General features: G+C 55.8%; 1 protein-coding gene across 21 annotated transcripts in view; it reads right to left on the bottom strand.

Annotated features, from left to right (window-relative positions):
- The window catches only part of SHANK3 (SH3 and multiple ankyrin repeat domains 3), a 463,679-nt gene that overhangs the window by 20,451 nt on the left and 419,879 nt on the right, over positions 1–23,349 (bottom strand). For 10 of the 21 annotated variants that reach the window (XM_053255561.1, XM_053255564.1, XM_053255565.1 and 7 more), the window contains 3 exons: positions 21,296–21,423; positions 20,172–20,265; positions 11,942–14,249 (listed from right to left, as the gene is read on the bottom strand). In XM_053255561.1, the coding sequence (XP_053111536.1) occupies positions 11,942–14,249; positions 20,172–20,265; positions 21,296–21,423 (2,530 nt within the window). The other 11 variants (XM_053255566.1, XM_053255575.1, XM_053255570.1 and 8 more) reach the window with 9 other exon arrangements.

Here is a 23,349-nt window from a genome sequence, read left to right as displayed (position 1 = left end):
CAGGACCCCGCCCCCCCCCCAGCAAGGCAGCTCCTTCCTGCCAGGAGCCGCCCGCTCTGCAAGCCCCTCCTGCCTCTGAGGGTCGAGCTCTTCCTGGGGGCCTGTGGGGAGGAGGCTTGCGCTTCCCGGCAGCAAGGGCTCGGAGCAACGCCTCCAAGGCAGCCGCGGGGGCCCCCTCCCCATCCGAGGGGCGTCTGCTGGCCCGCACTCGGTTTCCCTCGGAAGGCAGACAGGAGCTTCCTCCTGGGACTCAGTGGCACAGAACATAACGAGACAGGGAGACAGACATGCTAGGCGGCACAGAGGGGCAGGACGGGGACAGACCCACACTGCACAGCAAGCGTTGCGCCTCCCCCTCCCGGCAAGCCCCAGCCCAGCCCTTTGCGCACACGCACACACACACACACACACAGCAGCAGCAGCACAGTAAAGACAGACGGACGGACGGACAGAAGACCTGGGGTTGCTATGAGATGAGAGCATGCTCACTTACACAACTCGCCCACCCTCCTGAGGCCTGAGGCGGTTCTAGACAGAGCAGCGGAGACATGCAGATGGAGAGCAGGAAGAGAGGCAATGAGAGAAATGTTAGCATCAGTCCAAGGCGCCAGGAACAACACTGAGAAGAATGAACAGACAACTTCGTCACAAACCAGTCTGGAGCCACTGCAGCTCCCAGAAGCCATTGCCTGGCCAGGGATGGGCTCAGAAATGGAAGGGCGGGCAGGGTGGCCTTTCTGAAGGGTGCCGGGCGATGCCCTTCAGTGGCGGCAGGGGGGATGCTGGAGGGAGGCCCTCCCGCGGTGCTGGAGTCGAGAGCCCCCTGGCGCCCCAGCCCAGCGCTGCTCTTCACCTGCTCAGGTGCGCTGCCCACCACAGACACACCCCTTTGCCTCCAGCGACACAAGCTGGAGATGGCGCTGCTCTGCCTGGGGCGGCGGTGGTGGACGACTGACCGAGCAGGGCCACTTGGGAGGAGAGATGGTCAAGGGATCCAGGCCATCGGCACCAGAGGATTCTGGGAGGCAGTTCAGTATTCACTGAGTCACATTCCTGATCTGCTAGAGGAAATGGGACATTCATAACCGCATGGATTCAACAGCCAAAGCCGGAGACAAAGCCACAGGGGGTTTCCAGGTGCTGAGGGGTGGAGGGGAGGGGGCAGGAGGCAGGGACACAGAGCATGAGGATGGAGCCGGAGGGAGGGAGGGAGGGAGGGCGGGAGGAGGACAGGCGGGGCTGGGGCTGGAGAGCACGAGCACTCCGCATGCCTCCCTGCTGCCCCCAGGAAGGTGCCAACTGGCGACAACCGCTCATCTGCGTTGGCCAAGTCAGAGACGAACATCTCTTGGTCTTTCAGAGTCATGTGCCCATGAGAGAGTCAGCTTGGGGAGGAGAGCAGCAAACTGGAGGCTCTTCCAGCTCACACAGAAACAACCGGCGGGGCGGGGGAGGCCAGGACTCTCCTTTTGTGTCAGTTCAGATTCTGCCCGCCCGCCTGCCGCAAGCAACCCAGTTTCCTCGGGAGGCAGCTTCCCCACAGAATGTGGTGACACCCACAGGCTTGCTTACGGCCATCAGCTCTTCTGCCCCGTGAGAACGGCTTCCCCCTTTGAGCTATGATGGTGCTCAGCCTGTCCCAGCAAGAGTCATGTGATCACGAGGGCAGGCGTAATGGAGGAGGCAGGAGAGCCTGTCCGAGTCTTCAGAAGGGGAGGGGAGGGGAGGGAGACCCCCGTGCTGGAGTGGGGGGAGGGCACATAGTCTTGACCTGAGAACTGTGGGGGCGGGGGGGGGGCCCACTGGGAGAAGAGGGCCGTTCTCTTTCCCAAAGGGAGACCTATCTGCTCCAGCCGATCTGCACACCCCGGTTTCTGGACTGGGGTGGTTCCTCTCTCTCCTGCGCTGCCTGCAGGTGGTGCGGCTTCCAAGCGGGAGAGAAAGGAGCAGCTTGAGCGACCGGCTTGGGTGCCCCACTGGCTTGTTAGGACGGGCCCCTCCTGCCCTAGAGAAGGCCAAGGCCATCGCTGCCGTGACTCTCGAGAGGGGCACTCTGGACGCAACATCGGCCACTGCCTCACACCCCAGGCCTCTTTCCTTCCTGGTTGTTTCCCGCCCATGAATTGCCAGTGGCGAACGGAGGTGTTTCCCCTCCTCCTCCTGCACAGCACCGCACATGCTGAAGTCCATGCCAGCCCATTTGAACTATTCTAGTTCAGAGGGTGATTCAGTTCGTTCTGCACCTCTTCTGATCCCTCTCTGTATTTACTTGATGACACCCGCCACAGATTTAATATGAGACACCCCCTACTTTCTTGCCCAGCTCAGCAACCAAGACAGATTGCTTCCAGCCAGTTCCTCCTCTCCGACAGGGAAACCAGGCCTTCTGTGAAGCCCTCTCTCCGAATTGTGCATGGGCACCGGGGCTACCCTGCACAGCAGCAGGCTGAGGATGCCAGGGGAGCAGGCTCCCTTACCTGGGCCTGTGGGCATTCGCTCTGGTGGGTCACCTCAAGGGAGCCTGCCTTAGGCCTGCACTCAGGCCCAGATGTGCCACGTGCCACGGCCACCCGTGTGCCTCCGAGCCTTGCCTTGCTCGGGGGCGGAGGAAAAACCCTCACTCCGCGCCCAGCTCTTGGGAAGCCACGCTTCCTTGGCCAGAGAGAGAGTTTTCTCTCGAGAGCATCAGGGACAGTCAGTTCTCCACATATCCTCCGCGTGCACCAGCAAGCTCTCTTGGGGATTCTGAGGAGCAGAAACCATTTCTAGTTGGCTGATGAGCTACCTCTCCTGTGTCCCATCCAAGTTGTGTCCCACTGGGGTGCACAGTGCGGGGAGGGAAGGACCCAGGCCTTGAGCCCCGCTGATCCCATTCTCCCGACATGAAAATGTCCAGGCACCTCCAAAGACATCGCCAGGCAGGCCAGTGGCCTCGAGCAAGCCCGGCGATCTGGTAGTGTATAGGTCCTTGCATCGGCTGTGAGGGGAGCTCTCCCTCGCTGAACTGGGGAGCCTGACTTTCTTCACTAGAGCTACTCCCTGTGTAGGCAAACCTAATTTATTCTCAGAAGGGTTGTAACTTGCCCCTAGTCTCTAGGGAGAAAACTTTTATAAAGATTGTGTGAGGGAAAGGCGATCCCCATCTAAAAAGATGCTCAGACCACAGAAGGCTGTTTCTGAAATCACAAGGGTAGCTTTCTGAAGTCATCCCGTATGAAAAAACCAGCAAGCTTCCAGGAAAGGCGGGATCCAATAGAATCAAGGATCCTGCCAGCATGTTTATCCCCAGAAACGTGATGTGGAGAAAGCATCCTCACGTGACTGGCCTGCAGTCATGAGGAAGTTGTGGCAAGAGGTCTGGAATGGTGCTGGAATCATTCAAAAGAGGCTTTGTAACAAGGCCAGGCTCCCAGGGCTGAAGGAAAGGGACCTCAATCCCACCCCCCTCCCTCCGCCGACACTCCAGGAGCGTCTCTTTGCAGTCAGGTTTGGGCCTGCTGGTTGCTTTCAGGGCTGAAATCAGCACTGAACGGGAACAGCCTTCAGTTCAGTTCAGTTCAAAAACCGAAGCCATCTCTCAGGGGCACAGCGTGTGAAGGACACACTCCTCAGACACCCACCACCCCGACCCACGCCACCACCCTCCTGTCCCACCTCCATGAACATGCGGGAGCCAAAGGCCACACGACCCATGGTTCTTTCTCCCCTCCCTGGGCTAAACAATGGGGCGTGTGACCTGGGATTAGTAAGAGGTTAGTGAGCAGGTGGGGAAATTGCAAGGGGTCGGTGGGTTGCAAATGCATGCTGTGACTGGCTACCCACAATGCCCCTGTATCCTTGTAGGCTGTGTGTACTCGCACGGCAAATCAAGAAGACATTCCCCCTCCCCCTAGAGAAGAGCCCTTCCCCACAACCAGTTGCCTTTGGATGAGGTGATCTCCGGCCTCAGGTCTGCTGGTGGCACCCTGCCACACCCACGGAGGATGCCCAGATGCCCAACCAGCCCCAAAGAAGGGGAGCCTTACTGGGGCACCTGCTCCCTTCCACGCCCCCTGGCGTTTTCAGGCTGGGTGAGCTGAATTACCCCCAGGCAGGGAGGCAAGGAAGCAGAACAGCCCTCTGGGGAGGGCAATGTTTTGCCCCCACCCTACCACAGAGCACCTCGAGAGGCCAGCCCACAGCTCATGAGTGCCACCCACCGCCAGGCACCTTCTGTCCTCATCTTGCACAGGGCGTCATTTAACAGCCAAGTTCCTTGAAAACGCCTCCATGAACCAGCATGGAAGGGGATCTTTCCTGGTTCAAGCACCATGTCTGATGTGCTGGCAGGACAATGGAATGGAACTCCACTCCACCCCACACACACCTTTTGCACGTGATCCTTGGGACCCGCTCATGCTTACTGAGGACCAAACTACTGAGCTGCGGGAGGTCTGTGATTGAGTCTCCTGACGTTCCTCTTTGTACTTGAAAAGCTGCTCTGGGGAGCTCTGGATTTTATCAGAACAGCAGTGCAGGTGCTTTGTATTATTATTATTTATTATTGTTTACACAGTCAGACAGGTGTTATTGACTGGTTTGTTTTATCCAAACACTGAGTCCTTCCCAAGGACCTGGGATAGCTGAATGTTGTTATCAATATTGTTGTTATTATAGGTACCGCCGCAAAATGTAGGCTGTTCCCAGTAAAGTTGCTCTTTGTAATTGGCTGATGGTGATTTCTGTGGCCCCTCTGGTGTTGAGGTGCTCTTCAAGGTGTTTTGGAAGTGTACCGAGGGCGCCAATTACTACTGGGATTATTTTGGTCTTCTTCTGCCACAGCCTTTCAATTTCAATTTGTAGATCTTTGTATTTTTCTGTTTTTTCTGTTTCTTTTTCTTCTATTCTGCTGTCACCTGGTATTGCTATGTTGATTATTTTGACTACTACTACTACTACTATTACTACTACTACTACTACTACTAATAATAATAATAATAATTCTTTCCCCTGTACCATTTCCCTGATCTATATCACTCTCACAAAACTGCTAAACGCACTGCAGTTGGAAAAGTAGGGGACTAACAACAGGTTTGAGGAAGGGGTTTTATTTAGCTTGTGAAAGTGGCATTGTTCAGAAAGGGTTAACTGCTGCTCTGATTGAATTCAAAAGCTCCCATTTCCGCTTTTAAATATGGACAAAGAGGAATGAAGCCTCCTGTCATGAAGTTTGGCCCTGAGGCAGCTTCAGGCAGACAGAGCCCAGAGGGAAAGGGTGAGACTCAATGGCAGGCCTGTGTGAAGAGGCAAGGCAGTATTTGGAGTCTGCACAGTTTGGGGCTTTGGGTTCTTCCCCATTGGGATTTGGTGATTGAGACCCAACTATTCAATGATCTGAATATTGGTCCGTAAGATATAATGGGGAGAGAAATGCCTGCACTGTCTTCATTTCTTTGCAGAATGGGATTAAAACAACAGGGGTGGTAGCCCCTGAAATGGGCATGAAGCCTGCATCATTTCAAATAAATGGGTCCAAGAGCATCCTTAAAAATTAAACTTTAATGTTTTGGAGGAAAAAGTCTCATAATTCATTTTTGTTTTTCAACAACAATGGGGCAAGAACAGCAGGGAACTGGTGGTCCCTCTGCGGAGGGCATTATTCAGAGACTGAGCCACTCACAGAGGGACGCTTGGGCGGAGCACAGAGAGCCTGGTATCTTCTTTCTACACCCCTCTCCAAAGCACTAGGACGAGGAGTGAAGAGAGAGGCTGAGCAAAGTCATTGGCTGGCTTGAGATGTCCATTTCAAAGGGCTTGCCAGATAGGGAAGACCACCCTCTTTCCTTCCCTAACCAGTTTCAGCAGATTGCAACGTTGGCCAATGAAAAAAGCAAGAAAAAAGCCTTCACATATCCGAATCTCTCTGAATTGATCCAGACGTTTCTGATTTGATTCTGAAAGATTCGAGGGATTTAGCAATCTGATGCCCCGTTTGACCCCCGTTCAGCTGAACTGAATAGCAATCGGAACCTTTGCCCAACTCCACGAAATGGGAGTCTTCGGCTTTCCCCTCACGTTGAAAGGATAGAGAGTGGCCTGCCACAACCTTTGAAAGCAGAGTAGACCCCACCGGTTCCGAAGTGCGACGGAGTTCCCCACAACTGGGGGGCTACTACCCTACCTGGTATGAATGCATGGGATCAACTGGCTGACGTGATGCGCAGTAGGACGGCCCCAACACTGCAGGGCATGAGCAGTTCTGCAGCCACCCGCCAGTGCTGCCTCAGGCACGCCTGGAGTTGCTCCCAGGGGTAACTGCGGTGCTGCTGACTGCGCAGCTGCTGGTTCCCTGCAGCACTGGGGCTGCTTTACAAGTGCTCAGCGGTGCCACCACAGGACGGCGCATCAGGCCAGCCCCTGCTCCTCGCCCCAGCAGAGCTCTCCCCAATGTGATGTCCCTTTCTTCTCTGACCTGGGCTGCTCTCTCTTCACAAAGCATCGGGGCAGGGAGGGGGAGGCCAGGACGTAGGTCTTTCCCTGCATGCCCATTCAAAAGGGGCGGTGGATGGCCTTGGACAGGATTTATACTTCAGTCTTACAAGTCTGATTCTTGAAAAACTCTCTTGTTGCTTCTGGCAGGAAGGTGTCGGTGGCGGCTACCTGTTGGGGCTCCATCCTCCCAGGACTGCAGGGCACACGTCCCCACGATCAAGCCGGAGCCCCTCCTGCCCATGCCTGCACCCTGGAGCTGGGAGTAGCAAGGCACAACAAAGGTCTGCTGCACCCGCGTGGCCACAGCACCAGTTGCTGTGCCAAAGAAATCAGCTCGGGCCACCTGAACCCAGGTGCGGCCTCTTTCAATTCAATGAACCCAACCTTTGCCTGACACAAGGCCGGTGTTGGAATGGGACTGCCAGTCTGTGGCGGAGCCTGCTTTTGGGCCCAGTGCAGGAGATGGCAACAGCAACAAAGCCTACAAGGAAGTGGGGGGTTGTTAACTGCAGTGGCTGGAAGCTCACACCAGAACACGTTATGCCTTTGGACCGAAACAGAATTAATTGATGAGTTGATAGAGAATGAGGAAGCTTTACCCTAGGAGCTAAATGCCTAAACGGCTTATTTTTCTTCACTCTCTCTTTCAGATCTGTAGGAATACAAAGCAATTGTGGGTTTTCCAAACAGCACACTAAATATATGTAGTTATATAAACTTTTCTGTTTATGAAACTAGAAATTGACTACAAATTATACATCTAGAGCATCCTAGAGTTGGTTGGGGAGAAAAGCGTGGGGAATGTTGCTTGGGGGCAGAGTCAGAAGGCCCGGTGAAGCTGGCTTAAGCTGGCTCGTCATGGGAGAGGCAATTGCTATTCTAAAGGCAATCAGGAAGGGTTTCCTTCTTCCCAGCCCTGCCTTTCTGCTGTCTGATGTGTGAAATGGACTCAGAGGAGGTTTGCCTTCAGGCTCACCTCCCCCATTCTACCACGCTTGCCCACCATTTTACCTTCGAAAACACTAAAAATGGCAAGCCACCTGCCGACTGACATCCTTGAAGCCTGTGTCAACTCTAGGGCACATGGGGCTGGACATGTGTCCTGTGTGGCCACAGCATCAAGGAGCAGCAAGGGGCCAGGAGCAGGGCATGGCATAGAGGAGCTGGTGCCACATGAGGGGGGGAGGGAGGAGGTGGGTCCTAGGGAGGGTGCTCTCTTCAGTATGCCAGAGATCTGTCTCAAAGGATGGGCAAGCTTTTAAAAAAGCTTCCCACCCACGCCCCCATGATCCCCACTGCACGTTAAGGTCATCTGAGGAGGTCCATCTCCAGTTTCCACCGGTTCGTCTGGTGGCGACTCAGAGGTGGACCTTCTCTGTAGCTGCTCCTAGGCTGTGGAATGCACTCCTGGCAGAAATCCACAATCCGAGTTCATTATTGTCTTTCGGGAGAGCCTGGCCTTCCAGAGTTTTGGAACTGTTGTAAATTGTTTTAAATGTTTGCCTTGGTTTTCCAGGGTTTTTAAACTGTTTGAATGTTTGATTGCTTTTATTCTGTTTTTATAGTTTTGATTTTAATTGTTAACTGGTTTTAATTGTTTTTATTTTGTTGTAAACTACCCTGAGCCATTTTTGGAAGGGCGGTATATAAACTGAACAAACAAACAAACAAACAAACAAGTAAATAATAAATTAAAAAATCAGGCTAGGCTTTTAGAGGCCAGGGATAGGTTTTGACACTTTTTTCAGATGACGAAGATAATGGAGGCAGTGGCTGACACACTGCACAACGTTACGCATGTTCTGGCATGTGTCTTTGACACAGTTGTACAAGAGCGCTGTTGCGCAAGCACCATAACTGTGCAAGGGAGTTGCGCAACAGTGAGAGGCCATGACACACAATCTCCTGGCTGTTGCGCAACTTCATTTGTGCGATGTTTGTGTCTGCACGGCTATGCTCTTGTGCAACTGCACCCACTTTATGTCCTGCGCATGTGTAGAGTTCCACTTATGCCAGTCATTGATAATTGTGTTGTGAAAAGTGCCCTGAGCCTTCAATCCAGGAGGTGTGCCACCTGCAGCCACACATTTAAGCACTGCAATAATAATGCAGGGACCCGTTCTTAATTTGGGTGCTCTTTACCTTATCCGCAATCTCTCTTGAAAGGGTGCGCATGGGAAGGGTGAGGGTACCACGTCTGTGGGTGACGGGAGGTCACTCAGGTGGTAAAACCCCAAGGAGACTTGGAAAAGCTCCAAAAGGATCTCCACCGGATGTGTGGCAAATGCTATGCAAGGTCAATGCCCAGTGGGGCGCACGGGGGCAAAAGCACCCCACCCTCGCATGGGAGTGGATGTTGCCTGCCCTGGTTGTGACGACACAGGAAAGCAGCCTCTTGTATTGGGGAAGCCCCTGGGAAGCAACCTGGAGCGGGTTGAGTTGAGGATGGCCCCTCCGTATTCTGTGCCCAAGCAGCTGAGCCATCCCAGAAGGGATGCCGTATTGCTGGAGGAAGTCCATAAGTGGGGGCTTCACGTGGGGGTGGTCACCATCTTCCTAATGCAGACCTTCTAGAAATGTGGGCACATTTTACATTTAACAAGGGAGGGCTGAGAGAGGACGTGACAGGGCGGTAAAAGTGATACTGAAACACGTTGTGTGACAGGCAGAGAAAAGACCCATTCCCTGCAGGGCACTAGCAGGCATGGGGGGCAGAGAAGCACAAACCAGGGGCCACCAGAGACGGGCGGCCGGGCCCTGCATGTGAGAGGTGCAAAGACAGAGGGGGCCTTCATATCACGCCACCCTCCCCCCCCACGTTTTTGCTATGGCAGGAGGGGCAGCAGTGGCTCTGGGGCTCTGCCACTGCGACAAGAGCCAGAAAGGCCGGGCCAGCCAGGTGAGCCGAGGGCACCCTGGAGACCCTGCCCCACCCCACCTGCCCTCCTTAGTCCCGCTGGGGTCTGAGCACAGGGCAGGAGAGCAGGCAGTGGGTCCAGGAGAGGAATCGGGGGCGGGGGGGGAGAGCCTGTGGATGGAAGTATTTTCAGGGGCTGGCGGATATTCACATTGCTGCTTCTCACACCTAACCAGGTGAGGCTTGGAACAACTGAGGTTAGCCAAGATGCCTTCTGCGGACTGGACTCCCCAGGAAATGTTATATGTCACGGAAGCGATACACTTCTGCCCGTAACTGATCACAATACACATCAGTAGCGGCTTGGCATGAGCCCGGGGGGGGGGGGGAGGGGGGCAAAGGAAGCAGCATGGATTGCTCCTCTCTTTCCCGCCCCACCCAAAAGCCATGTTGTCCGCAGGCTGCACAATGAATAGCACAGCTCCACCTGATGAATGGGCAGCCTGCTGGCAGCATGGCTCTCGGGCAGGGTGGGGGGAGAGAGAGGAGCCCCCCCCCCAGCTGCCTCCTTTGGCATGTCCCCTGCCCCTGGCCTCATCAGGACAAACGACTACTGATGCCGCCTGCTGTGGCCCTGCTTCTCCCCCTCCCTTCTTCCTGACCCAAGACTTTCTTCTTTTCTTTTCAGCTGTTCAAAAGTGCATTCCTTGTTTCAGTTAATTGGGGCGGGGCGGGGCGGGGCAGGGGGGAGTGAGAGCTGCTTCCGACCACATCCACCCCCTCCTCTCTGACGAGCCCATCTTGCAAAGGCACAGAACAGTGAAACGTGCAAGGCCGCAGTTCTAAGGAGAGGAAACCCAGCCTTCAGGGAATGTCTAACTAGGTCCATGAAGCCAGCCAGGGTGGCGCGGACTCAGGCCAGAGCTTAACAGTGCCCCCCACCCCACCCCACTAAGGCCAATTGAGCCCTGTGAGAGAAGAAAACGGCGCTATTTCCCCTCCTCCCTCCAACAGGGCGACCCACAGCTTGGATGGGATGTGTGTGTGTGTGGCATTTAGATGGGGGAAAGGGCCTTGGGGCAAAGCACCCTCCAGCAGTCCTACTCCTCTCAGCAAAACCAGAGGCCCCCCCCCACCCCCGCCAGACCTGGGTCCTCGACATCAAGGCTGTTTGGGCCCTGAACAGCTGTTTGCTTCAGGCGGGGCAGTCTTGGCAGGAGACCCCTTGGTGTGAGGAGGGTCATGATGACAAGAGGGGCACATCACATGCAAGAACATGGGGGTTGTGCTTGGGGGCCTGCGGGGTGAGTTAGTGGGGCTGCTTCCAAATAAGAGTTGAATTGTTTGCACCTGCAGTCGTGAAAAATCCGGTGGCACTTTCTGTGGCTTGACCCGGCAGCCCCTGTGCTGCATGAGACCACATTATCAGGAGGCCTAGAGCAGCCGTGGTTTGTCCAAATGAGTCGGGGCGGGGGGGTGGCAAAAGAGGCAGCTCGGTGGCTCCTCCCTCTCCTGTCCCGCCGGAGAGTGTGCTGCCTGCAGGCTGGCCATTGGTCAGGTAGAGCTGCATGGTTAACCACACAGCTCTACCTGACCAATGGCCAGCCTGCAGGCAGCGCGGCTCTTGGGTGGGGCGGGGGAGAGAGGAAGAGAGGCAGCTTCGTCTCTCCTGGCGCCCCCCTGGATGGTTGGGAGGAGCTGCTCCTGGGGCAGGGAAACGGAAGGTGGCTGCCAGCATCTCAGGGGAGGACCATGGTGGTGAGGCGTGGCAGCCTGGCTCATCCCTTCCCCACACAGCAGCGAGGGCCACTGAAGGCTCCCCGTTCTCTTCTGGACAGAAGCATCTCCAAAACATGGGCCAAGGGGTCCGCGGCATGGGGAGTCAGCCAAGGAGGGGCTCCTTCACCGCAGGGTGGGAATTCCGGGGCGGTCCAGGCCATGTGGCACCCCCCTGTCCCCCCACTTGTTCATGCAACAGGGTGTGGCTTCCTGAAGAGGTGCCTGCTGTCCCACCAGGAGCCTCATGTGCCTTTCCGGGTCCAATGTGGAGCCGCTCCGAGGCCTCCGTCACCGCTTCCACCTCCCATTCAGGGAAAGCGAAAGCCTGCCACCACGGAAAGCCGGCTGCCTTTTTTTGGCACCTTGGGTCAGATTTACTGGGATGTGCACGGATGCAGATGGGGACGTTCAAGGTTGTTTTGGGGAGGGGAGGGGGTGGGGGGGGCGAGAGCCCCTAAAAGCCGGAGCCTGCAGTTCCAGGAGCACAGTTGCACAGGAAACATGCCGAGGGTCGTAGTCTAGGGCAGCCAAGGGGAAAACCAAATGGCCACGGGAGAGAAGAGGGCTGGTCTAGACACACCGCAAGGGGGTGGGGAGAGGCAGGGGGTGTGCGAGTGTGCAAGCCACAGCCAGACATGCAGTGTCGAGGGTGCCGGCATTTCCCTCAGGGTTTACCCCCGAGAGGCGCCTCAAGGGCTTCTGCCTGCTGTGCCTTGCTTCCCAGGGAAGCCCCCCCGCTGCCGCTGCCGCCCCCGCCTCTCCAGCAGCAGACTGCCCCTTGCTTACTAGGGGAGGGGAGGCCAATGGCGCCCCGCTCTCCAAAGGAAGGCTTACCGTGCTGCAACCACCGGAGACTTCTTCCCAGGGTCCAGCATGCTCCCAGCAGGTTCCTCCCCCAAAGAGCGCGTGTCCTTGTTCAGCTGCTGCAGCCGGGAACTCAGCTCGCTGATCACAGTTGGTTTGTCATCCTCAGCCCCATGGATCGGCCTGCTGTCCAGGGGGTCCCCCCACAGCTTGGACCTTCGCTGAAAGAGGTAGCGTGGCCGGCCAACGCTAGCAGAAGCCAGAATGGCCGCGTGTTGCTGGGCGATGAGCTCGCTGTCCGAAGACTGCTTCAAAAGTGGGTCCCTGAAAGTAACTGGCCCCTTGCTGAGCTGGGACTTGAGTTTTGGCTTTGGAGGCACTGGTGGCTTCTCGAGTATAAAAGTTTGTCCGTCCGCAAAGGAAGTGTACGTGTCCGTGGGCTCCCCACTCTCGGAGGACAACGTTGACATGCTGGAGACGGTGGAGATGGTGCTTGTGGTCTCCAGGTGATGGTCACTTGAACTTCTGGTGTCCACCTCTTCCACTCCTGAGTCCGCAGCAGACTCTGGGGCTGTGGGGGCATCAGAGGGCTTCCCTGAGGGTGTTCCACCAGTGGTAGAAGGTGCTACTGCTGCCGCTGGTATGGATGGCGTGGCCACTCCTGGAGTGGCCAGCTGGCTGATAGGGGTGCCCGGGGTGGTGACCAGGACCCCATTTGCAAACTCGTCTGGCGGAGGCACCAGCCCAATCTTGGCCAGCTCCTCCCTGGTCTCCTCGTCACTCGAAGACAGCTGAGCAGGCGGCAAGGTCACCGTGTATGGCTCCGCCTCCTCCTCAGAACTGCCTTGGCCAAGCTTCTTGTCAGAGGCCGGGCTGACGGGAGCTTTTCCTGCCGGGCTTGGCTGGGACTCTGCCACCGACTCCTCCGCTGGCTCTGGGCCTGCCTCGGGGGCCAGGGGCGTTTCTTCCTCCTTCATCTCCAGCCCGAGGTCTTGGCCGTTGCTTGTCGCATGCACCATGATGAGGCCCGCCGTCTTCTGCTGGGACGTGTCCACAATGCTGATGATCATGGACTTCTTCTCCTCCGCTTTCTTCTCCTCTCTCCCAGGAGTCTCGGCTCGCACCTCGCTCTCCTTCCTCACAGTTGTTGGCATCCCCCAGGGGCTCTGCGTCGGGGTCAATGGACCCGGTGTGGGCACCTTGGCCCCGGGCGAGTACGCAGGCGACACCAGGCCCCCCAGCTCCCCCCTCTCTTGGTCTTTGGTTTGGATGTCCACAAACAGGGGCGCGGCGCGGTCTGAGTCTGGGCTGTGGATGGGGGTGGGCACTCTGGAGGAGACCTGGGTGGACAGCGCCCGCTCCCTTGCGGCCAGCGCCAGCGCCAGGGGAGAGTTGGGGTCCAGGGGCTTGCCCGTGAGGGGGTGGATGAAGGTGGAGGAGGAACTGCTGATTAATGGCTTCAATGCGGAGACGGGGGAAGGCAGGAGCACGTCCCGGCTCCCCAGCAGACGCTCGTCGATGGACCGGGACTGCTGCAGAGATGGCATCTCTATGGTGGGGGGGCTCCCTTCGATGGCCCCGACTGAGAGGAAGACAGTGGATTTCCGCTTTTCGTCCAGGCGGCGCTCTCGGTCTTTCATGACTCCGGCGATGGCAGTGGTGAAGGGGAGGCTGGCGGTGTCCACCTGGGACGGGTACTCCAGGCCGCTCAGGCGGTGGCTGCGTCGCGTGGGGGAGGGCTCCCGCGTGAAGCTGCCCGCAATCGAGAGTGCCGCGCGCTCCTGTGCATCCTCCACCTGCAACTGCTTCACCAAGGGGCTCTTCTTCCTCTGGGGCTTGGTGGGGGCAAAGAGGCTGGCGTTGAACTGGCCCATGTTGGCGTAGGGGTTGTCGACGGCGCGCCCCTTCCGCTTCAGCCGCTCCGGGGGCGTGGCAGAGGGGCCTGGGCGGGGGATGTCCGTGGGCTCCACAGGAATGTGGGAAGAGTCCTGCAGGATGATCATGGACCGGGCCCGCTTCTGGCGCTCGGGGTATGGGATGGAAGTCCTGGCGTGGTCGTACATCTCCGCCGCACTGATCACCTGGGGCAGCCCATGGATCTTGGCCTCCACGCCGGGCTTAAAGCTGGACCGGACCGTGTCGTAGACCCTCCCTGGGGGAGGCGGTGGGGAGAAGGACGGGGGCGGGCCTGTGTCAAAGTAATAGGGGGAAGGCGGTGGGGGGGGAGCGGTCTGAGGTGGGGGTGGGATGCCGTGCCCTTCTCTGACAGTGTCTTGCATCGAGGTGCTCCGGGGAAATTTCCCATCCATTAAGGAAGCGGCAAATTTCTCATCTTCACCTGCAAAGCAGCACAGCAGCAAGTGTCAGAGCGGCAAGGCCAAAGACTGGGGCGCGTCCAGAAACAAAAACCCCGGGGTCAGGGATGGAGCCCCAGGACCCTTCCTCTGGCCAGCTTCACACACCCGGCCCCAATCCCAGCCCTTGGCCGAAGTGCTGCTGCCCAGAGCCTGCGGACCTCGCCTGGCTGCTGCCTCCCGGAGGGCCCTCTATTTCAGAGACGAACGAAGTGCACACAGCCCGTCTTCCTGGGCCAGGGCCAACGCCAGGAGGCAAAGGGCCGTGATACTCTGCTGAGAAGGGCAAGCCAGGGGGCTGCTGCCCCGGCACACGGGCCACAACAGCCCTTGGAGAAGGCGCTTGGCACCTTGGAACGGAGCCCACTGGCAGGCCGATGTCCATGCGTGTGTTGTAATAGCGGAACTACTCAGGACAGACCGCATCTCTGTGTAAACTGCCCTGAGCCATTTTTGGAAGGGCGGTATAGAAATCAAATCAAATAAATGAATAAATAAATGAGAGGCCTTCTTGACACAATGCATCATTCTCTTATGGAACTCACCGCCACAGGATGCAGTGACAGCCGTCCGCATAGATGGCTTTAAAAGGGGTTGAGGGAAATAAATGTTCTAGCCATGGCCAATTGCCATGATGGCTAGATGTCACCTCCATCTTCAGAAGCAGCCTACCTCTGCCTCAGGGTCTTATGAGAAAGCAACTCAGAGTGCTCACAAAGGCAACTGCTCTGCTTACTCGCTGTGAGCAGAATCAGGCCAGGTGGAAAACTGCCCCGGAGCACAGAACATGCCAGCACTCACCAACCTGTCCTGGTTAGAACAGAAGAACGGCCCTGCTGGATCAAGCCCACAGAGGCCCATCTAGTCTAGTCCAACATCCTGTGTCACTCATTGGCCCACCAGATGCTGCTGGAAGCCCACAGGCAGAAGCGGAGGGCTTGGCCTCCGGCCCCTTTCACCAAGAGCCAGGAGTTGGTGTGCCCTGGATGGAAATGCAGAGACCCTTTTCCCTGACAGAACATGACCTTCCAGTTGGGAATGGAAGGAAAACTGGGCAGGAACTGCGTCCTGCCTGCCTCCAGCCTCTTCACGGCTCCCTAGGCACTCGCTTTGGATTCGGTCACCCTCTACTAGAAGCCACAAACAGCCCCCCTGCTCACCCTTCCACTCCACAAAATCCAGATTCTGCATGGAGGGAACGGTGCAGCCAGAGGTGCAGGGTAATGCAGAGCATGTTTGCTCAGAAATACGTCTTGCAGCCAGGCTGAAGTGGGAACTATTTCTGGATCAGCCCGCACAGAGTTGCAGTCTCGTCGTGCCGCACCGGGAGCTGCCCCACGATCCTGCTCCATCTGCACACTTCAAACCAGGGCTGTGTGAAACAGCCCTGATTCGGGGGCCACCCCAGTGCTTTGGTGAGTAGGTGGGGGGGGTGCGCTAATTTGATGGGCTGGTGTCTTGACACCTTGCCACCCCCCGGATCCCTGTAGGTACTGACAGGCACTGGCAGGAGACAACCAGGCTCTACTTATTCCTCCCCCCGACCCCCCTGCACAGCTTGGGGGGTGGGGAGGAGCAGCATCTTCCACGGCTATCCTTTCCAAATGCAATTAAAATTGTGGCTGCCCCAGGACAGACTAACATTCTCAGGAAACCCGGTGCCCTTCCCAGGACTGCAGAAGTCTTCTGGGTTGCGTGTCGGAAGAAAAGCCATGCGAGAGGCTGCTCCCACCCTGTGCTGAGGGGGAAGCGAAGCAGAACCGGGCCGTTGGGGAGGGTCAGAAGCATCCCAAACTGCTTCGGAAGCAAACTGGTCCAGTCTGACTGCTTTGATGCCGACCAAATTGATGACCTGCCAATTCCGATCCACGTCAAAGCTTTGTTGTCCAAACGGAGGTGACCGGCTTCTGAAATAAACTGGCTACCAAAGCTTTGCACAACTCTCCTCAAAAAGGACCCTAATTTGAACACTGGTTCTAAATGCCACAGCTCTTTTTAACTGGCATGCAACTCTCCAATCCAAGCCATGCCAAAGAGATCATTTTGCTTCTTCCAACAAAGACGGTGAGAGCAGCCTGAGCACATGGGCCAATTTGAAGCCAACATCATCAACTTGGCTTGCCAGGCTCTGCCTCGGCCGTGACTACATGAGTTCCCATACACTTGATCAGACGGCTGGCCAATCTGGAGAGCTCTCTTGGTGTGAACACTGAAAAGAACTTGGCTTGAATGGTCGTAATTAAGCCCCTAATTAGCTCACTTGATAGCTGCTCCAATTCGCCAACGCTATCACTATACCAGGCTGGTTTGTCTTCTGGCTGGCTCCTTGTTAAGGGAACGGGCCTTCCTCAGACATTTCTTGGACAGTGCGTGGTGGGTCAGCTGGACCCCTTCCCCGGCTCTCCAGTAGCCCTGTCCACCTGCTAACTGCCCCAGTCTTGGCTGGTCTGTTTCATTTGGGCGCTGAAAAGCATAATGGCAGCTCAGAAAGGTGAAAGGAGGGAAAGGGGAGGAGAGGAGAGGGAGCTGGGCAGGCAGAAGCAGGTCAGTGGCAGAAGCAGAGGACCACGAGCACCTTTCTGTTCCTCTGTCCATCTTCCATTTGGAAGCACATGGTCGTACCAACGTGTGTGTGCCAAGACTGCCTGGGGACAGCCTCCTACTTAACTCTGCCTCTGCAACACCTGCTCAGTGACCTTTCAAAGCGGGGACTCTCTTCTATTAGGGATGTGCACAAAACCGATTTGCCCGGTTTGGTTCGAATTCGAACCAGGTTAGAACCAGGAGGGGGTGGTTCGGTTTTGCTCAAACCTCCCCCTGGTTCGGTTCAAATTCGAACCGGTTTGAACCGGTTCAGAATCCAGAAATTGGTAGGATGGTAGCTGGCACCCAAGGGTACCTGCCACCCAAACCCCAAAGCAATCGGACACTCCTACGATTTTTTATGAATTTTTGAAAATTATTTTTATTTTTTCCTCATAGGGTATAATGGGACTCGAACCAGCCCATTATTCCCTATTGTGAAACACCCATGGGTGCCAACAACCACGCAAACCCCGAAGCAATTGGACACCCCTATGATTTTTTATGAATATTTGAAATATTTTTAATTATTTTTCTCATAGGGTATAATGGGACCCGAACCAGCCCATATCCCCTATTGTGGAGCACCTAGGGGCATAAAAATGGGGTGGGTGGTAGACAACCAGGGGTGCCTACTATCCACAAAGTTCCAAGGCAATCAGACACTCCTCTGATTATTGGTGAATTTTAAAATTATTTTGGAATTCCTCATAGAGAATAATGAGGATTGCAGCAAATGTATAGCTTCACGTCGGGGAGAAAGGGGTGTCCTAGAGTGGAGTGTGGTGGGTGGTAGTTCCCAAGGTGGGCAAGGAAGCTATCAGAATTATTTGAAAGGAATTGCGCAAAAGGCTGATTTTTAAGTGATTTTTGAAGTTTACGCGGCTTTTAAGGTTTTTCCCCATAAAGAAGCATGGAGGTGTCAGCAAATATATAGCTTCACGTCGGGGGCAAAGGGGTGTCCAAGTGCAGAGTGTGGTGGGTGGTACTGCCCAAGGTGTGCCAGGAAGCTATTAGAATTATTTGAAAGGAATTGGGCAAAGGGCTGATTTTTAAGTGATTTTTGAAGTTTATGTGTCTTTAAGCGGCCATGGAGGTGGTTGGCACCCTCGCTCTGGGCCACCCCAGCACCCCCCAAGTGCAGTTATGGGGCTGCTGAAACCTGCATTCTTCCCTATGGAGAAAAACCTTAAAGCCACTTGTAGGGTGCTGGGGTGGCCCAGAGTGAGTGGTGGTCTAGTGCAAAGAGGGTGCCAACCACCCCCATGGGTTGCTAACCCATGGAGTACTGGGTTTTGTTGTTTCTGAAGTGTTCTGAGTGTAGATTCTTTGGTAGCATATAAGATTTTCAATGACACACCATGAATCCACTCTCATCTGCTAACCTTAAAGACACATAAACTTCAAAAATCACTTAAAAACCAGCCCTTTGCCCAATTCCTTTCAAATAATTCTGATAGCTTCCTTGCCCACCTTGGGAACTACCACCCACCACACTCCACTCTAGGACACCCCTTTCTCCCCGACGTGAAGCTATACATTTGCTGCAATCCTCATTATTCTCTATGAGGAATTCCAAAATAATTTTAAAATTCACCAATAATCAGAGGAGTGTCTGATTGCCTTGGAACTTTGTGGATAGTAGGCACCCCTGGTTGTCTACCACCCACCCCACTTTTATGCCCCTAGGTGCTCCACAATAGGGGATATGGGCTGGTTCGGGTCCCATTATACCCTATGAGAAAAGTAATTAAAAATATTTCAAATATTCATAAAAAATCATAGGGGTGTCCAATTGCTTCGGGGTTTGCGTGGTTGTTGGCACCCATGGGTGTTCCACAATAGGGAATAATGGGCTGGTTCGAGTCCCATTATACCCTATGAGAAAAAAATAAAAATAATTTTCAAAAATTCATAAAAAATCATAGGAGTGTCCGATTGCTTTGGGGTTTGGGTGGCAGGTACCCCTGGGTGCCAGCTACCAGCCTACGAATTTCTGGGTGTCAGAATCAGTTCAAACTGGTTCAAACCAGTTCGAATCGAACCACCCCCTGGTTCGGTTCGAATTCGAACCTGCAGCTTGAACCTGATGGCTGGTTCAGTTCGAATTCGAACCACCCTGGTTCGAATTCGAACCGGTTCACACATCCCTATCTTCTATTGAGCACCGGGAGAGTTACTGTCCCTTCCCAAATTTCAAATTCCTATCTGCCTCTCCAGGAGCTCTTTGGAAACCCTCCAAGCTAAGCAGCAAATTCAGGGACAATTCAGAGTTGGGAAAAGCGCAGAGGTGACTGAAATCCTGTAACTCAAGCTGGAACTTGAAACACACAGGAGCAGGCCACATGCATTATCTGCTGCATACATAAGGCAATCTCACATCGCCTCATCAAATTATAAATGTTAGGACCCGGTTGGGAGCTTTGCTGTGCATCACAATGGAACACCAGCCATGTCTGCCTCCCAGTCTTACACCAGCTAAAAACTGACTGTCACCTGCCTGTTGTTTGAAAGCCTCTCCTGGCCCTTGTGGATCTGCTGTGATGTCATGGAATGTTCACTGATATTCTAGCATTACGTATGTTTGTCAGAAGGGAGAGGGGAAGAGGAAGGTCTGGCAGGGAGGACCAAGAGCTAGTTTGAAAGAGCCACCCACATCTTTGGCTATTGTTCTTTAGACCATAACTACCTTACCACCTAAGAGAAGCTTGTTTTTTCTCAGAGGTCAGTGGAAGCTGGGGAGGTATCACCACCACCACTACCACCTATTATGATCGTAGACCAAATACAGACATGGGCAGGTATCAAACTCAGCATTGGCATGGATACTGAGATGGCAATCAGACTTGTAGGGAGTGGGTGGGGGGGAAAGTAATTTGTCATTATTTTTGCAAAAAGAAAGGACTTCCACAGGTTGAAGGAGGGGCTGCCAGCAAGAAGACCACCAACTGTTCCTCATGTGAACCACGGGGGTCCTTCAGGCAGAAGGGAGTTTTTCTAACAGGCCTCTGTGATCAAGCTCCCCAAGGAAGGCAAACCCTGGTATCCTTAGGAGAGCAGCTAAGAAGAGAAGCTGCAGGGCTGCTTGCTCCCCGCCATGCCCCCCCCCGCCCCGGACTCTATGCCTGGCTTGCTTGTGTGACTGTCCGCCCCAGTTCCTAGATGCAGCCATGCAAACTGCTGACATGGAGCCACGTCTGCCACCCCACTGTGCCCAGCTGCCTGCAAACGGCAATGCCCGAGGCAGCCCTCCCTGCTTTCGGTCAGGGGACACGGCCTCAGGGGCTGTCTGCAGGGGCGGCTCAGAGCAAGCCCACACTTACCGACAGATTTTGTCCGTGGGATTCCTTTGCGAAGGGAAACGTGGGGTTTCTCTGGCCCAGCATGTGCTGCCATCCCCTGCCGCTCAAACAGCGACTAGAAAAGGAACAGGACAAGAGGGATTCTCACGCGACCATCAAGAACAGGCCCACTGTCTCATTTCTGGACACCAGTTTCCACCAGGTCCTGAGGAAGAACGGGGGAGCATCAGGCGACTCCTGGCGAACCAGGGAGCTGGGATGAGAGAGAGAGACGGCAAACCCTTTGTGGCAAGGGGTCTCTCTCACACAGGACAGCCGTGCGGGAGCCACTAAAGCTCCAGGAAAAAAGGAGCCCCGAGTCCTGAGCTAAATCGGGGGAGGCCGTGCTCAGGGGCCCCCGATCCGCATCCCATTGGGGTGTAACCCCTGCAGGGTGAATCAGCTTGGGCCCCTCCCTGACCCCCTCCAGGAGGTCCCCGCTGTGAAGGGGAGACTAAACCCTGTGGGCACCTCGCTGCTGTGGTGGCCGTGTGGAGAAATGGCAACACAGAGAAGCTGCCGCCCTCCGGAGTGATGGAGTCCTGCCCGGTCCCAGGAAGAAGAGGCTGCAGGAGTCCGGGGCTGATGCACCTCCTGCTGGATCCAGGCACGGATCGGTGCCGTGGTGGCTGGTGCCTGACACTGGCCATCCCCCTCCCCTCCCCATGAGTGAGATAATATGGCTTTTGCCATTTGTGGGGGCTGGGGGAACATGCTCGCCTCCTTCATTGTACAGAATCGGGAGGGAGGAGGAGAGGGCCCGGGGTTTCCAGCTGACCAGGAGGGCTCCTCTCCCAGCCCATCTTGAAAGGTCCTCGCTCCCCCCTCCCCCGGCCAGGGGAGCCGCAATAGGAGGAGGGGGGGTCCCTCCGAGTCTTGCTGCTGGGTTCCCCAGAGGGGTCCGGTGGCCACTGTGGGACCTGGCATGCCAGACTCCACCGGCCTTTGGTCTGGTCCAGCAGGGCCCTTTGGATGTCCTTGCGACTTTTCAGTGGGAAACATTCTAGGAGCTCTGGCTGGCTCCCCCATGGAAGGCGTCTCCTCTCCCCGTGCAGGGCCTTCCCTTGCCCCCCCATGCCCCCCATTCCACCGCCCATTCCCCTCACACTGATCTCCGCGGGAGTAATGCGCCGGCTGGTGGGCCGCTGCTTCACGGTGGCTGCCCTGGAATCCGCTTCGACAATGTCCGCTCGCAGGGAGGGGTCAGCAGCTGCCAGAATCTCGTCCAGCTTCTCTGCAAAGTCAGACAAAAGCCACCCCCGTTAGCCAGGCCCAGTCTCCAAAGCAGGGATGAGCCACACTACGCTGCCAAGTGGGGAGGGGGCAGCCGCACAAGGTGGGCCCAGCAGGAAAGAGCTGCTGCTGCTGCTGCTGCTGGACAGAGCTCCCTTGGCCTTGCCGAGGGAATACCCTTGGAGTGGCCCCACCCCCACCCCCGCCCCGGTCACAAGGTACGAGCCCACACCTTTTTGGAGGGCAAGCCCTGCTCCACTCCAGCCCCTTGCTGAAAGTTCTGCCACTGGCATGCAAGCGACGAATCAATGTGGGCGTGGACAAGAAGTCCGCCTCCTAAGTCAACCTCAGTGTGTGTCCACCTACCGAAGGACCACAACCTCTATAGCCATCCCCGCAAAGGCCTGAGAATCAGGGGACCCTTCCCACCTTGGTGCCTTGAGGCATTTCTCCGGCCCCAATAACCACACACCGCTCGGCCCATTGAGACCTCGCCAGCCCCTTGGTTTTGAAAGAAGACTCAGCATTGCCTGAGCCAGGGAACCTTGAGTTTCCCAGGTGCCGGGGTCTGCTTGCTCTAGCCCCTGACCCTTGGCACAGGAGTTTCTGCTAGGCCCCATCCCGTCCCCACGAAGCCAGCAAGTGACGTCACTTGGGCTGACAACACCCAGCTAGCGCTCTCTCTCTCTCTCTCTCTCTCACACACACACGTTCACCAGATGCCAGGGAGGCCGTGAAGGGCTCCCTGAGCTGGGGGTTCTCGAGAAGCTGAGGGGGCTTTGGTGGCAGCGCCTTTCATCAGCCCCTGCAGCACCAGCTCCTGGAGAAGATGGACTAGCCACCGTTACTTTCCCGGTTAGATGATGGCAATGCCCTTGACACGGGACTGCCCTCAAAACGAGTTTGGAAACTCCAGCAGGTACAAAATGTGGGAGCCAGGCCTGTAGCTGCGGCTACTCCTTGGCATGACTTGCATTGACCACCTCTTTGTTGAGGGCACAGTCCAAACTGTGTTAGAGCCCAAATGGCTTGGCACCTGGGCCCCTTAAAGGCCACCTTCTCCCCTGTGCGCTATCCTATATGCTCAGATCATCACCCACAGCCTTGCTCTGGGCCCCTTACTAAAGAGAAGTACGGCCTTCTTGGTGGTGGCACCAACCCTACGGAACATCCTCTCCCATGTGGGGCTTTAAAGCTGGCTGGCCCCTACACGACCACCTTTTCAGCATTCTGTTAAAACCTACTCTTTTGCTATGCCTCTGGGGGAGGTGGGGGCTGGCTCCTAATTGATGGCTTGCTGGCTGTTTTGGTGGTGGAGCCAGGTGGCATTGTTGCAGGGAGTGGGCTCTTTATTAGTGTCTGTGTGTGTGTGTATGATTTTATATCTTTTAAACAATGTTGTGCACCGTTTACTTGTTATGATGCTTTTATGACTGTGTGCTGCCTTGAGTCGTCTGTGACAAGCTCTCTCTCTCTCCCTTGAAAGACCAAGAAAGAGCTCTGTGCAACCTGCAAAGCTCGCTCCCAGCGGTGTTAACACTGGTTGGTCCAGCTCACTTGGAGGCAGTTCTTGCACGCAGCCAAGACCAGGCGAGGGCCGCTTATTGGCTGCCTGTGAGTGTGAGAACCGCCGCCGGGAGCTGCAAGGCTCCTGGTGGCAAACTTGCCTAGGGAGCCTGCTGGTTAGCCTAGCAAGCGCCCAGCTGGAGCTGACACAGGGGGAGACTCCTGGCCCTCGCCAGGGAGATCCCCACAAAGCAGCACACACTCACTGGGTTCGCAGACAAACTGGGCGTGTGATCTGCCCGCCCAGCAACCCTTCGAGGTTGTCTGCGGGGAAGGGGAGCTGTTGCAGCCTTCCCCACTGCCTGCCTTCAAGCCTGCTCACGAGACTGTGAGGAAGGGCTCTTGCTCTCGGCCTCTTGTC

This window comes from Hemicordylus capensis, chromosome 5 (assembly GCF_027244095.1).
Source record: "Hemicordylus capensis ecotype Gifberg chromosome 5, rHemCap1.1.pri, whole genome shotgun sequence".
NCBI classification, from domain to species: domain Eukaryota; kingdom Metazoa; phylum Chordata; class Lepidosauria; order Squamata; family Cordylidae; genus Hemicordylus; species Hemicordylus capensis.
Note: the sequence above shows the minus strand (reverse complement) of the source record. Positions and strands in the feature narration are given on the sequence as shown.